Source organism: Carassius gibelio, chromosome B4 (assembly GCF_023724105.1).
Source record: "Carassius gibelio isolate Cgi1373 ecotype wild population from Czech Republic chromosome B4, carGib1.2-hapl.c, whole genome shotgun sequence".
NCBI classification, from domain to species: domain Eukaryota; kingdom Metazoa; phylum Chordata; class Actinopteri; order Cypriniformes; family Cyprinidae; genus Carassius; species Carassius gibelio.
Window position 1 is genome coordinate 10,804,217 of NC_068399.1, and position 14,034 is coordinate 10,818,250.

At 38.3% G+C, this 14,034-nt stretch overlaps 1 protein-coding gene and 1 long non-coding RNA gene across 3 annotated transcripts in view; one reads left to right on the top strand and one right to left on the bottom strand.

Annotated features, from left to right (window-relative positions):
* The window catches only part of tafa5a (TAFA chemokine like family member 5a), a 162,847-nt gene extending 153,854 nt beyond the window's left edge, over positions 1-8,993 (top strand). The window contains exon 4 of one of the 2 annotated variants that reach the window (XM_052555290.1): positions 6,855-8,989. In XM_052555290.1, the coding sequence (XP_052411250.1) occupies positions 6,855-6,863 (9 nt within the window). In that variant the 3' untranslated portion in view covers positions 6,864-8,989. Of the gene's footprint in view, positions 1-6,854 lie in introns of both variants that reach the window. The other variant, XM_052555291.1, reaches the window with a different exon arrangement.
* Positions 1-14,034, bottom strand: part of LOC127956956 (uncharacterized) — a 168,460-nt gene that overhangs the window by 16,525 nt on the left and 137,901 nt on the right. The window lies entirely within an intron of this gene.

Genomic DNA, 14,034 nt, shown 5'->3' on the forward strand with positions numbered 1-14,034 from the left:
GCAGCATTGGAGCAACTATGTGGGGCCACCATTTTCACCAAGTTAGATCTCTGCAGTGCATATGACCTCATCCGAGTACACCACAGAGATGAATGGAAGACAGCCTTTGTGACCCCTACTGGCCACTACAAATGCCGTATGGCCTTTTCAATTGCCCTTCTGTCTTTCAGGATGTGATGCATGAGGTACTTCGGAAGTTCCTTCACCGTTTCATTATCGTTTATATAGATGACATACTCCTCTACTCCCAGAGCTTGGCTGAGCATCGTCAGCACGTAACAGCAGTCCTGAGATGATCAAGACAATTTCAACTCCCTAAAATCAGAAAAATTTACCTTCCACCAGCCCTCTGTAATAGACAACACAGGCATTCACATGGATGAGGGGAAGATAGAGGCAATTTCTTCCTGGCCAGTATCCACAACCATCAAGGAACTTCAAAGTTTTCTAGGATTCTCCAATTTCTATTGCCGCTTCATACAGAATTACAGCTCCATCACTAGTCCATTAACCAACCTTCTTAGAGACAAGCCCAAGACTCTGTCCTGGACACCAACTGCCACCGAAGCCTCTGCTGCCCTCAAAAGAGCCTTCACCAGTGCTCCGTTCCTCGTTCAACCTAACCCTGCACTGTAAAAAGTGTTTCCCTATATTTATTCAGTAAAATTGTGTCAAAAATTTACAAGCAATATTATTAATTAAATTTAACACATTTTAATTAAGTAGAAATAATCATTAAAAATGAGTAGAATAACATGAAAAAACATAAGTAAAATTTACTTAAAAATATTGATTTAATTGGACAAAAATCAAACAAACAAAAAAACACTATGCTAAAGAATACTATGTTATGCATGCCAGGCCAGTAGTTGGCGATCATGAAACACCCTTCGAAAACATTATATGCATGCACATGACATCAGCCTTTTTACAAATTATCATTTTTGTTGCTTACATAGATATGATAAAGGCATCATGTTCAAAAGGTTGTAATGCCCCCAAAACAGTTATTGAAGACACCTAAAGTTCACAAACCGAATCACTGAATGAAAAAAATAATAATAATTTGCTTACCATTGTAGTGGTCAGTATTTGCTTTAGTTGGACTCTTGACCCTTAAATTTTTAAACAGATTTTCTTTTGTTGCTAGTTGTGATATAGCAGCTAGATAAGCCAAGAAGGAAATGCGACCACGTGGTGTTATTTGTTTTTACATCATCATTTGGTCTGAGTTGGGTGTGTTTTATCAATAACATGTGTCCTGTGATTGAACAATATAAGCTCTGGTGTTTTCAGCATTATCAGAGAAATTCTTAGAAGCACATCTGATCAAAACCTTGTTAAAAAAGGAAAGCGTTTTCATTTAGACACACAGACATCAAGAATCAGCCTGAGAACTTCAACAATGGTGACCATCAAAAAGCATGTTGCACTGCATTCTGGGTGCCACCAATCAAAACTCATTTTATGGCTCCCATCATGCTTTGCGGCATGAATAAATAATGAGCAACAATTCTATAGTAGCTTGTTTTGTGATTCTTACAGTTCGTCTGAATATGCTGTTTGTCACCATTCTTGAGATTTATACGCTGGTTCTTGATGTGACTGTGTGTCAAAAGAAAGTTCCCCTTTCTCTGTTTTAAACAGAATTCTCAAACTCTGGTTTATACTGAAAATTCCACTTTTTTTATTTTTTTTTGCTGAATCACAGGGCTGCCATAATGAATGTTATATTGTCTCAGAGACCCGACTCTGAATGAGTTCAGATATACAGGAAAAACAAAGATGATGTAATAGCATAACCAACACTACCTGATCATCTTTATTCTTAGTTTGTCTAGCTGTTATAACTGAGTTACAACAGCAATGCAAAACGTAATATTAAAACATCAAGGGTCAAGAACACAACTAAAGCAAACACTGACCACTGTAATGGTAACCAACAATTTACCCTTTGATTCTGTTTGTGAACTTTAGGTGTCGTCAATAACTCTGTTCGGGGGGCCTTAAGACACAGCCTTTTGAACATGATGCCTTTATCATATCTATGTAAGCAACAAAAATGTTAATTTGTAAAAAGGCTGATGTCATGTGCATGCATATAATGTTTTTGAAGGGTGTTTGATGATCGCCAACTACTGGCCTGGCATGCATAACATAGTATTCTTTAGCATAGTGTTTTTTTGTTTGTTTGTTTTTTGTCCAATGAAATCAATATTTTTATGTAAATTTTACTTAATTTTTTCATGTTATTCTACTCATTTTTAATGATTATTTCTACTTAATTAAAATGTTTTAAATTTAATTAATAATATTGCTTGTAAAATGTTGACACAATTTTACTGAATAAATATAGGGAAACACTGTTTACAGTGTGAGCTCCCTTTCATGGTCGAAATTGATACCAACAGGAATGGGAGCTGTTCTTTCCCAGTGGCAGGGGAATCCTCCTAAACTCCATCCATGTAATTTATTTTCACATAAGCTAAAGGAGAAAAATTATGATATCGGTAACTGAGAACTACCTGCAATCAAACTTGCTCTAGAAGAGTGGAGACACTGGTTGGAGGGAGCGGCTCATCTTTTTTTAGTTCTGATCACAAGATTCTACAATACCTTCAAGACGCAAAACACCTGAATCCCTACCAGGCCAGGGGGGCTTTGTTCTTCACCAGATTCAAGTTCACTATTTCCTATAGACCAGGTCCCACTAATATCGAAGCAGATGCCTTGTCCCGTATCCATACTTCGGAGGAAGCAGTTGAGGAACCAGGAAGAACAATCCCCACTCATGTCAGCCCCATCCAATGGATAACTCCTCCAGTCACCACTGATGCTCTCGCCACTCTACCGGGCTGTCCCCCAGGACATCGGTATGTACCACAGATACAGCGCACTTCTCTCATCCACACCATGCACTCCTCCTTGGGCACTGACCACCCGGGGCCAACACCACTCTTTCACAGCTAAATGACCGCATCTGGTGGCCCAACATGGAAAAAGATGTGAGAAGGTTGTCCTGAGTGTGCCATCTCCAAGAGTTTCCATCACTTTTCTGCTGGCAAACTGTACCCATTACCCATACCAAACCATCCATGGTCACACATGGGAGTCGACTTCATCACCGATCTAACCCCATCTGACGGTAACACATGTATTCTATTTATTATCGATTGATTCTCCAAGTTCTGTCGCTTCATTCCACTCAAAGGTCTAAATACAGCTCTGGAGACAGCAGAACTCCCATTCAACTGGGTCTTCAGGCAATATGGCATTCCAGAGGACATTGTGTCAGAACGTGGTCCACAATTTATACCCAGAGTATGGAAATCTTTCAAGCTCCATGGCGTGATCGTAAGTGTCTCCTTCGGCTATCATCCCCAATCTAAGGGACAAACAGAATGAAAAAAATACAAGAAGTCTGACATTTCCTACGAACCTTCTGCCATGGCCACCAGGACTCATGGAACCAGCTCCTGGGCTGGGCCGAGTACACCCAGAACTCTCTACGTCAACCATCAACTGGTCTCACTCCCTTCCAGTGCGTGCTTGGTTACCAACACCCGCTATTTCCCTGGTCAGGAGATCCCTCAGATGTTCCCGCCATTGATTACTTGTTCCAGGAGAGCGAGAGAGTCTGGGACAATGCTCACCACCATTTACAATGGGCAGTGCACAGGCAGAAGATGACAGCCGACCTTGGGATCCACAGCCCCCACTTAACAGCTAGGTTAGAAGGTTGGACAGCCAGACAGCTTGTGACATCAGACTGCGCCTGCCCTGCAAGAAGTTAAATCCCAGATTCGTCGGTCTCTTCACCATCCTGGAACAGATTAATCCAGTCACGTATAAACTGCATCTCCCACCACAATTTAAAATCCATCCCACTTTTCACGTGTCACTCCCTAAACCCGTTCACTCCCCTATGTCCACAGAGCCTGACCAGACAGAGGAACCCGCTCTCTTATTGCTCCTGGAAGAAGGATCGATATACAAGATCAAGGAAATCCTGGAATCCTGGTTCCGTGGTGGTAGATTGGAGTATCTGGTACATAGAATGCTCTTGGGTCCCCAGAGACGATATCCTAGACCCTGTACTTCTCTCAGAAGTGGGCCATGGAAGAGGGGGTACTGTCACAAGATTGGTCAGGTTCATTCCCCAGCCAATCCCAGTGCACCCCATCTCCCGAGTACTAATCACTGGCACCTGATGTTAATTAATTCTCCACTCAGCCACCATACATAAGCACACACCTCAGCTTCATTCACCGTCCGATCTTGTGATTACACAGTGGAAGTAACATCTGATCTTGTTACTAGAATCGACCGTATTGACTTACTTGTCTACTTACCTCCTCTCTCCTTCTCCAGCCAACATCTCCTCCGTACTCCAGCTCCAGCGACCACACAGAGGTGTGTGCTCCTCCTGTTCACTACTCCATCCACGTATACTCCTGTATGAAAGAAGGAAGTCGTTACTCATCCAAGTCTCCTCCAAGTAATTATATTCATTCACGAATCTGCTCACCTGTTTACCTATCAATTGCTCTCCTGTGAAAATGAAACCATTCCTGTTTATACTGACCTTCTGCTTCCGAGTATACTTGTAACACTTTTACATTCAAAATCTACCTTTAATAACCTCTTCAGCCTAATAAGAGTGTGGGCTGAAACTCATAGCAAGAAGAATAGCAACTCCACCACTAAGTGAAGTATTATGACTTAGGACAGCAATCCCATTCCATTCTACTTCCCAGTCAGCAGCATTACTAAAATCAATATATGTCTCTTTTAAAGGAGTAACATATATATATATATATATATATATATATATATATATATATATATATATATATAGCACCATTAAAATTTAGAGTGGCAACCTTAACATGACACATACATACAAAAAAAAAAAAAAAAACCTGCCCACAGGAAATTCCTCCTCTTTCCGTTTCATCCCTGTCATGTTATATCTGCTTTCTGTGCATGTCTAACAATCAGAGATTTACCAGACTTCTTCCTTTTTAACGGGACTCACATATATTCTTCACAGTAGATTGTAGGACATTATCGAAAGCATGTCTCAATGACAGCTACCGCTGACTGAACATTACACAGTCCTGAACCAGAAAACAGCTATTAATTATTTAGCAGTAGTTACCGTGATCACAGGTATATCATCATCATCATATTTGTCCTCGACTACTCTTACTCCTAAAACACCATGAACCTCATCCGAAGATCCTGCTACATCAGGTTCAGCGTTAACCACCACATCGCTTATGCCTACGTCACCACCAGCTGACGGGTTGTTCAAATTTTTTGCCTGACAAGCACGTATTAAGTGACTGGTTTTCCCACAATTAAACCATTTCATTTTGTCAGTTGTTGTGTAAATAATGTAATCATACTCATCGGCCCGAAAGTGCAAGGACACATCCAAGTCAGCATCATCATTCATGATATAAACAAAACGTCTGAACGAAACAACATGTTTTAGTAAGGCCGACCCTCTGCTTATAGGGATCTTTTTAATGGGAGAGGCCAGTTTGCCATAATGAGAAAAAAAGCTGTAGCTAATATCTTATCACTTAAGAACAGTGGTATATTGGACAATGTTACTTTATTTGATGGTGTAGAAAGTGGAAGCACAGGGGTAAAAAGCTTATCAACGACTATCCCTTCCTCAACTAGTTTGTTTTCCTTTTCAACAGTGCTAAGAAATATAACAGTAACATTATTTATCCTAGAGGCAGACAGAATACTTTCATGTCCAACAACCTTGCCCACTGCCAGGCAGCATTTCTCTACACTTACTGCTGACATCACTTTCACTCCATGACACCAGGGCAGTAAACTCAAACACTGCGAGCGTGGGGCCGTCATGCTCCCAGTAAAACAGGTAGCATGCAGCCCAAAACAACTATAACTTAAAGCAAAAAACACACAAACAAACTAAGAAAAAAAAACAGAAAGAATGAAAAAGATTCACTCACAGAAACCACTGCACTCGCACTCAGTAAGCACGCTCACCCAACAATTACACCGGAAGCGAGAGAGAGAGAGCTCACGGAGCTGAAAAAGCAAAGCATTTTTGCCTTAAATAAACATACTAGAGGATATAGCGTTGAAAGATTTTTACCATAAATTTTTACCATAAACCTCAGCGCTTGTTATGTGATTCACTCCACTGTTTTGACATGCTGCTCACTTAAAATTATGTGTTATGTTATGGCTCGTGGTCCAGACGGATGCTGGGGTGAAGATGCAGTCCACCTTTTGAATATAAATTATATAAGTATTTAAGAATAAAAGACTTGAGTTGCTTTTAAAATGTTCAAGAGTCCTTTTCCTTGAGTCAATTCAAGTTTGTAGTCATTCCTTTTCAAGTCTGAATCAGTCTTAAGTCTATAAAAGTACGATTCAAGTGCAACTCTAACTTGAGTGCCCATTTCTGTCTCTGATATCAGCCACCTTACCCAGCACAACCTATATATATCTGCTATGTTTTTTTTTTTTTTATATATATGTTATTTGTGCAGCAGCAGCATGTCATAAATACTCACAGCACTGTATTGCCATATGCACTGGCAGTAGCAAGTTTTCGTACTTGCTTGCAGCACCAGCAATAATCTACAACTACAGAAATAACCAGCAGCAGCTATTCAGCAGCAGCAGCGTAGCAGATCTGTTCCGCTAAGACCATTACCAAGCTAAAATCCTCTGAGAGTTGTCATGTTTGAAATAAATAAACATTCAAACAAACCCAATATTCATTCAGTTTTCATATTATCGCTACACCCCTGGAATTGCACAACTGATTTTGATTTCCTGTGTGTTTCTGGTTGATCTAGGTGTCCTAACAGTGGGAGGGGTTCCTGGAGCGCTACCAGATGAGGCCTCTTGCAGCTTCACCCACCTGCTGTAGATACTTGCTATATCTCATCGGCTTTACACCTGCCTCTGCCTACCTGTCTGTGTCTTGGCTTTGTAAATGGGCAGCACTCCCTTCTGCCACGGAGAACATACTCTACGTTCACAAAGCGCCTCATGGATGGTGGTACAGTAGGAGCCTTGAGGACTTTCAGGGCACAGCACAGGACAATGAGACACCTACCCTGTCTGAGACTGAACCAGACACAGGCTTTATGGGCTCCACGAGTGTTTCTGACCTGATATGAGACTGTCATCTTAACTTCTCTGTGAAAGCTTTCTGCTGGAAGATGATTTTGACGCTCATTTTTTACAGACCAAAGAGGAAATATAATACGAAAAAACAAAACAAAACAAAAAACGCATTGATTACATGAGCGTGGACTAAAGGACAGAATTGAAAGGGAAAATTTAGGCAAAGCAAAAATATATGTATAAACCTAAATGTAGAGAGCGATAGATATAGATATAGAAAGACTATGCTATACAGCATTGGTCTACAAATGGAATGCTGACATGGAACATTAAAATGACTGGATCAACCATACCCATTTATCAGAATCAGAGGAAAACCTTTAATACTTTAAAGGCATTTCCTTGAACTGAATTAACCACTGTATTTCAAGGATAACAAGGATATAGATACTGTACACATAAAAAACGTCAACAAATTTAATTAGAATTTTTCAGTAGCAACATTTTGGATGGTTTGCATTAAGCATGAAAGCTTAAATGGAAGAGAACCCCTTTGCTTATCGTCAGAAAATATTAAAAAATGAACCTAAAAAAATGTCATTTCTGATTACCAGGAGTGAAATATGTCATTATATGTATTTTGGCCTACAAGTTATATATTTAACAATTTTATATGTTGTACCTTTGTAGAGAACCTTATTTAACATGAATAACATTGTGGAAATGACAGATATAGAATGTGGGTAATGCTCTACTCCATAACCCAGGCCTGTCTTAATGTTTATGTTCAAACTCAAGTAGCAAATTTCCTTTTACATGTTCAAAAACATGACCACAGATTCTTAAAATGGACAAAAAACAAAAAACAAAAACAAAAAAAAAAACACACAAAGCAATGATTTACTGCAGAAAAGTGAACATTCAGTACCACATATTACAATCATAAAAACTGCTTTTAGCTTTTGTATTATAAAGGTTTGGAGAAAACACCTTCTGTTTGGGTTTTCTGGGATTGAGTTTTGTGCTTGTGTTTGTTTGCAGTGCTCACCTCCCACAAGTCTTGACACATCCAGAGACAGAAAGTCTTAGATTGATTTACATTAAATACTTTATTATTATAATTATTATTCAGTATTTTAAGAATAAATTAAACAAGTGAAATTAAGTTGCTAAAACAAAATTGTAATACTGTGATGTTTCTGGCTGTTTCTTTCCCTTTTTTAAATGAACAATCCCTGGTTTGACAGAGTATCTGTATGTGTTTAACAATCTACATTTGGAGGCAAATATGATGAATCTCAGATTTGAAAAGAAGTGAGGAGACTGAGCGGTGAATTCGCTAATTCTTTTTTTCTTTCTTTCTTTCTTTCTTTCTTTCTTTCTTTCTTTCTTTCTTTCTTTCTTTCTTCACTAAGCACCTGCATTCCAGTTTAACCAAAAGCAGTAACACTTTAGAATACTGTTTTGTCATTAATAAATAACTAAACAAGAACACGTGTAACACAATATTATCCCTCTGGTAATTTCTAGTAACTAACAAGAAATTCTGATTAACAAATTATTAAATAATAGTGCTTAAAGTGACGTGGTAGTTAGACCCCCCAATAACAACTAACTACTCTAAACAGGTTCATAATTAATATGAATAATGCATAATGTATAATTAATTCTAAAGTGAAGGACATCGTAACGAGTATTACCAATTTCTTCAGAAGGAATTACTAATTAATTAAATCAGTATTATTTACATTTACATTTATTCATTTAGCAGATGCTTTTATCCAAAGTGACTTACAAATGAGGACAGTGGAAGCAATAAAAAAAAACACACAAAAAAAAACCACATAGTATGTAATAACTAGGTACTAACCCTGAACCTACCACTAAACCTAACCCTACCCCATGTAGTTACCTTGTATTAACAGAACTTTCTTAGATAAATACACTGTAAGTACACTATAAGTACATGTTAGTACACATACTGTAAAATAAAGTGCAACCTTTTTTTTCCTATTATTAAGTGAGTAACACAATGACTATCTAGTAATTACTGAAATCAATGTAAGCTTTTGAGATTTTTGTAAGATTCTGGATAGTAATTCCTGTTGCTAGATTTGGTAACACTTAAGTCATAACTAGTGGGTTACTGAGATATTCACTTTAGAATACTGATCCAAATAATTAGTAATTCCTTTAGAAAGATGTAGTAACAATTGAGTCATTAATATTAAATACCTTGTTACTGGTTAGCTAATAGTGAACTACCACTTTCAACTGAGCACTATTACTAATTTGTTAATCAGAATTTATAGTTACAGAATTATAGAATTTATAGTAGTTACTAGAATGTTATTAGTGCATTAGTTATTTGTTCCTGTGTAGTTACAATTAACATTAGGGACAATGTTCTAAAGTGTTACCCCGAAAGCTAAATGTGAGTTTTGATTTATTATTATTATTATTAATAATAATAATAATAATAATAATAATAATAATAATAATAACAATAATAATAATAATATTTTTTCTTCTAAATTTGGGAATACATGCAGTTTAACTTTTGTTTATTTTTAAGTCTTTTTTTATGTCAGTGCAATTATTATTATTATTATTATTATTATTATTATTGTTTTATTATTATTATTATTTTATTTTTTTAAATCAAGACAGCAGTGGTTCATCAGGTTATGAAGAAGAGTGTTATAATCAAGTATCTATTAAGAAATGCTGTGATGATAAGCACACTTTGAGTTAGGTGCCTAAATTACAATGGTGAAGTGAATCTGTAAGTCTTAGAACTGTATGCTAGATTTTGGTATTTCACAACTTAGAACTGGCCTACAATATTGCCATGTAAACTGAATTAAGTACAGATTTTTTGGGGGGCATGTTGCGGTTTTATTCTCCTGTTTTGTATAATTCCCTTGCTAAAACAACTTGGGAAGAGTGTGCAAAAAAGCAACATTATTTATAGGCACAATTAATTCCCCCCTTGAATATTTCATTAACACAGTAACACTTGAATTAGATTTGTTGTTGTTGCTATTGAGTCTCAGCCCACAGACAGGGGATGTCCTGAATGGATGGCAACCTGTCTTCCAGCTAATACGCCTGTATAGGTCATTTGTCAAAATCCCTTAAATATGACCCATCAGAGCATATAATACATTTGTGCTCCTATCTGCAAAAGGACATTTTCATATTAATGTTTTGTACTCCTTTATCTGCACTATAATTCGGGTTTCATGTAGCTCAGTTGGTAGAGCATTGTTATACAATTATGTAATCAATGTGATCATGGGTTTGATCCCAAAGAACACACTTGCTCATAAAATGTATATGCTCTATAAATCATGATTTTGCATGATTTCTATGAGGGTTAGGTTTAGAGGTGGGATTGGGTGTGGTCATTCATACGAATTAGCCACGTAGTAAAATATGAACAAATTACAGTGAAATTGGTGTTAAAAGTCCACACATTGCATTTAAATAAACATGATTTTGGATTGGTAATGACAGTCATACATCTTTTCATGACGACAGATGCAACACCACTGTCATTTTTTTATGCCCACTAGAGAAAGTGTAAACCTAAAGGGATACTCCACCGTGTTTTCATATTAAACTATGTTTTTCCCTTAACTAAGACGACTTGATACATACCTCTCTCGTCTCAGTGCGTGCACTCAATCGCTTTGGCGCGGGGTGACACTTTGAAAGCACTTAGCTTAGCCCTTTCATTCAATATGGGCCAAGCAGAGAAGCTACCAAACACCTCCACGTTTTCCCTATTTAAATACAGTTACTCGCGTTGTGCTTTATTGTGTGGCGGAATACCATGGCAAGTGCTTGTAAGCACTTCGTCTTGGCGCAGTAATATCTTCACCCGTGAAAAATCATCTCACCGGCCCCCGCTCCCTCTAGTGAAGATATCACTGCGCCAAGACGAAGAACACTTGCCATGGTATTCCGCCACACATTATAGTTATCCATTTTACACGCTTAGAAAAGCGCAATGTTTTGTTTTGTGTTACCGTCCTAGGTCGAGTTACACTACGCGAGTAACTGTATTTAAATAGGGAAAACGTGGAGGTGTTTGGTAGCTTCTCTGCTTGGCCCATATTGAATGAATGGGCTAAGCTAAGTGCTTTCAAAGTGTCACCATGTGCCAAAGCGATTGAGTGGACGCACTGAGACGAGAGAGGTATGTATCAACTCGTCTTAGGTAAGGGAAAAACATAGTTTAATATGAAAACACGGTGGAGTATCCCTTTAAAACTTAATTATAGGTCATAATAAGGTCATAATAGTCAGTCAATTAGTTAGTTTGTTTGTTTCAGATTTTTAGTGGTTTTGAAGGTTAAAGATATCTTTCAAGTAATTTTTCAAATATAGTCTTTTATTTGTAATTATTATACAGGTGTTCACTTTCTAAGTTTCACTTTTCATCTTTTGCATATATCCCTCTAATGAACAAAACAGGTCCCTAATTACATCATCCTCCATGTGAAGATAACATCACTAATGTTTTCAACTAATTTGTCATTGGTTTCTAAAATAAATAAATAAATAATCTAAAAGGCTAGAATATTTAACAATCAGATGGCTGAATTACGATAATCGGCCTGGTATGTTTGTCTATTATTAGACTTCAAACCTCTGGAATAATTTTTATCAGAAAAAAAGTTCTACACAATGTGTGTTCTACACAACGATGGTGTAGTTCAGTATATATATATATATATATATATATATATATATATATTAGGGGTGTAACGATACGCGTATTCATATTGAACCATTCGGTACGAGGTTTTCGGTTCGGTACGCGGTACGCATTATGCATACCGAATGGTTCGTTGGACTAATTCATTATATTTGAAAAAAAAAAAAAAGAGAAATATAATGATATGCGTTCAACAAGGTAGCCCAATAACCCAAACGACGTAACAGGCAACGCCCCTGACACTCCCGAAGAAGAAAAAAACACCAACTTAAATGCTTATGTTAGGCTACTCTGTCAGTCGCTCGGTCACTCAGTACGCACTAAAGGCTCGTTGCAAAATGGCCAATGCGTTTAACAGACCACAAATAGAAGATCCTCCGATAACCAACAGGTCTGGTGTTTGGGTGCACTTTGGATTCCCTTTAAGCTATAATGGTGATGGCAAGAGAGTGGTGGATAAAAAAACAACTGTATGTCGCATCTGCTGCATGACAATAGGGTACACCAGCGGGAATACAAAAAAAAAAAAAAACACTAGCGGGAATACTTGAAACATGTCAACTCATTTACGCCGACATCACCTTATTGTGTCAGTATCTGGGAAAAGAGGAAAAAAAGGAGAAACATACACGCAACAAACTATCCCCGCAGCATTTAGACCGCCATTTACAACGGATTCAAACAGGGCAAAAGACATCACCGCGGCGATCGGTAGGCTTCATTTACGTTATTGAGAATGAGAAGTTGTCGTCATAGCACAAGCCCCTCCCTCGATATCACGGTCTCCGCCACGTTGGAAGGATACCGGCGGCGAAACAGGATTGTTTACATGTGTTGTTAAGAGGAGGTTCTCGCAATTCTGCACTGTTTTACCATGCCTGGAAGTTACTGCTGTGTTAAAAACTGCTGCAGTACCTCTCATGATACATATGGAAAACATAGGAACAATGGAATACAGTTTTTCTTAGGTTACACCAAGCGCAAAACAGCGGTATTTGGAGAAGCTCTCAAGTGGCACAGAGACCTGGACCATTTACCTCCACGCACACATATGGACATTGGGAATTATATTGTTTTAGGTTTAAGTTACTACACAATGCAGGAGTTTAAAAGCCACAAGTCTTTGGAAAGTTACGAGGCTTTCTGCTGTGGCTGGGTCCATCTACAGCAGGTGAAGAAAACAGTGTTTTACTGGCCAAAGTAAGTTTATTCACAGGCGTTTTAGCGTATTGTAATTACATTGCATTTAGAATGCACTTCTTGACCAAAATGACAAAGTAATTAACTGCGACTGTTTCGTAAACACTAGATTGTAACGAGATGTTCAATGTATACGAACGTTTCCAACATGTTTTGATGTAGGCTAAAACTGTGTATGTTTAGTTATAATTTGATTTTAACCCAATGACACATAATGTACCAGGTTTTTTTTGTTGGGGGCTGCAAAGTGGACAAACCAGTTCTGGGTTAGCTAGGGTAGTTAAATGTGCGATTGCGAGATGTAAATGTCCGGGTTAGATTAAAGCCATTAACAGCGTGAATGCAAAGTAACTTACATTGTAAACAATATAATTCCCAATGTCCATATGTGTGCACTGAGGTAAATTGTTCAGGTCTCTGTGCCGCTGCAGGGAGCTGCCTGAGGGCTTCTCCAAACACTGCTGTTTTGCGCTTGGTGTGAGCTTGTTCCTGTAAAGTCCCCTTTCTTTCGCCTTATGATTTTGCATTGCTTTTCTTTCTTTCTTTTCTTTCGCGTATTCGTAGATCAGGCTCGATCTGTTCCGCCGACAAAATAAATGCACAAAAATGAAAGCGCTCTGAAATGTTTAGTCATGCCTCTGTGAAGTTCTGAAGGCATTGCCCCTGGCAACAGATAGCGTATCCTTCCATCAGGGCCGATCGGCTCAGACCCCTCCCAAATCAACCCAAATCGGCACATGACTCCTCAATCTCAATAGCCACGGATATGGGACCTTACTATTTACCATTCATTCTGTCATCACCATTATAGCTTACAGGGAATCCAAAGTGCACTCAAATACGAGACCTGTTGGTTATTGGAGGATCTTCTATGTCTGGTCTGTTAAATGCATTAGACATTTTGCAACGAGCCTTCATCGCATACTGAGTGAGCGAGCGCCTTAGGGGCCGTTCACATATCACGCCTAAAAACGCGTGGA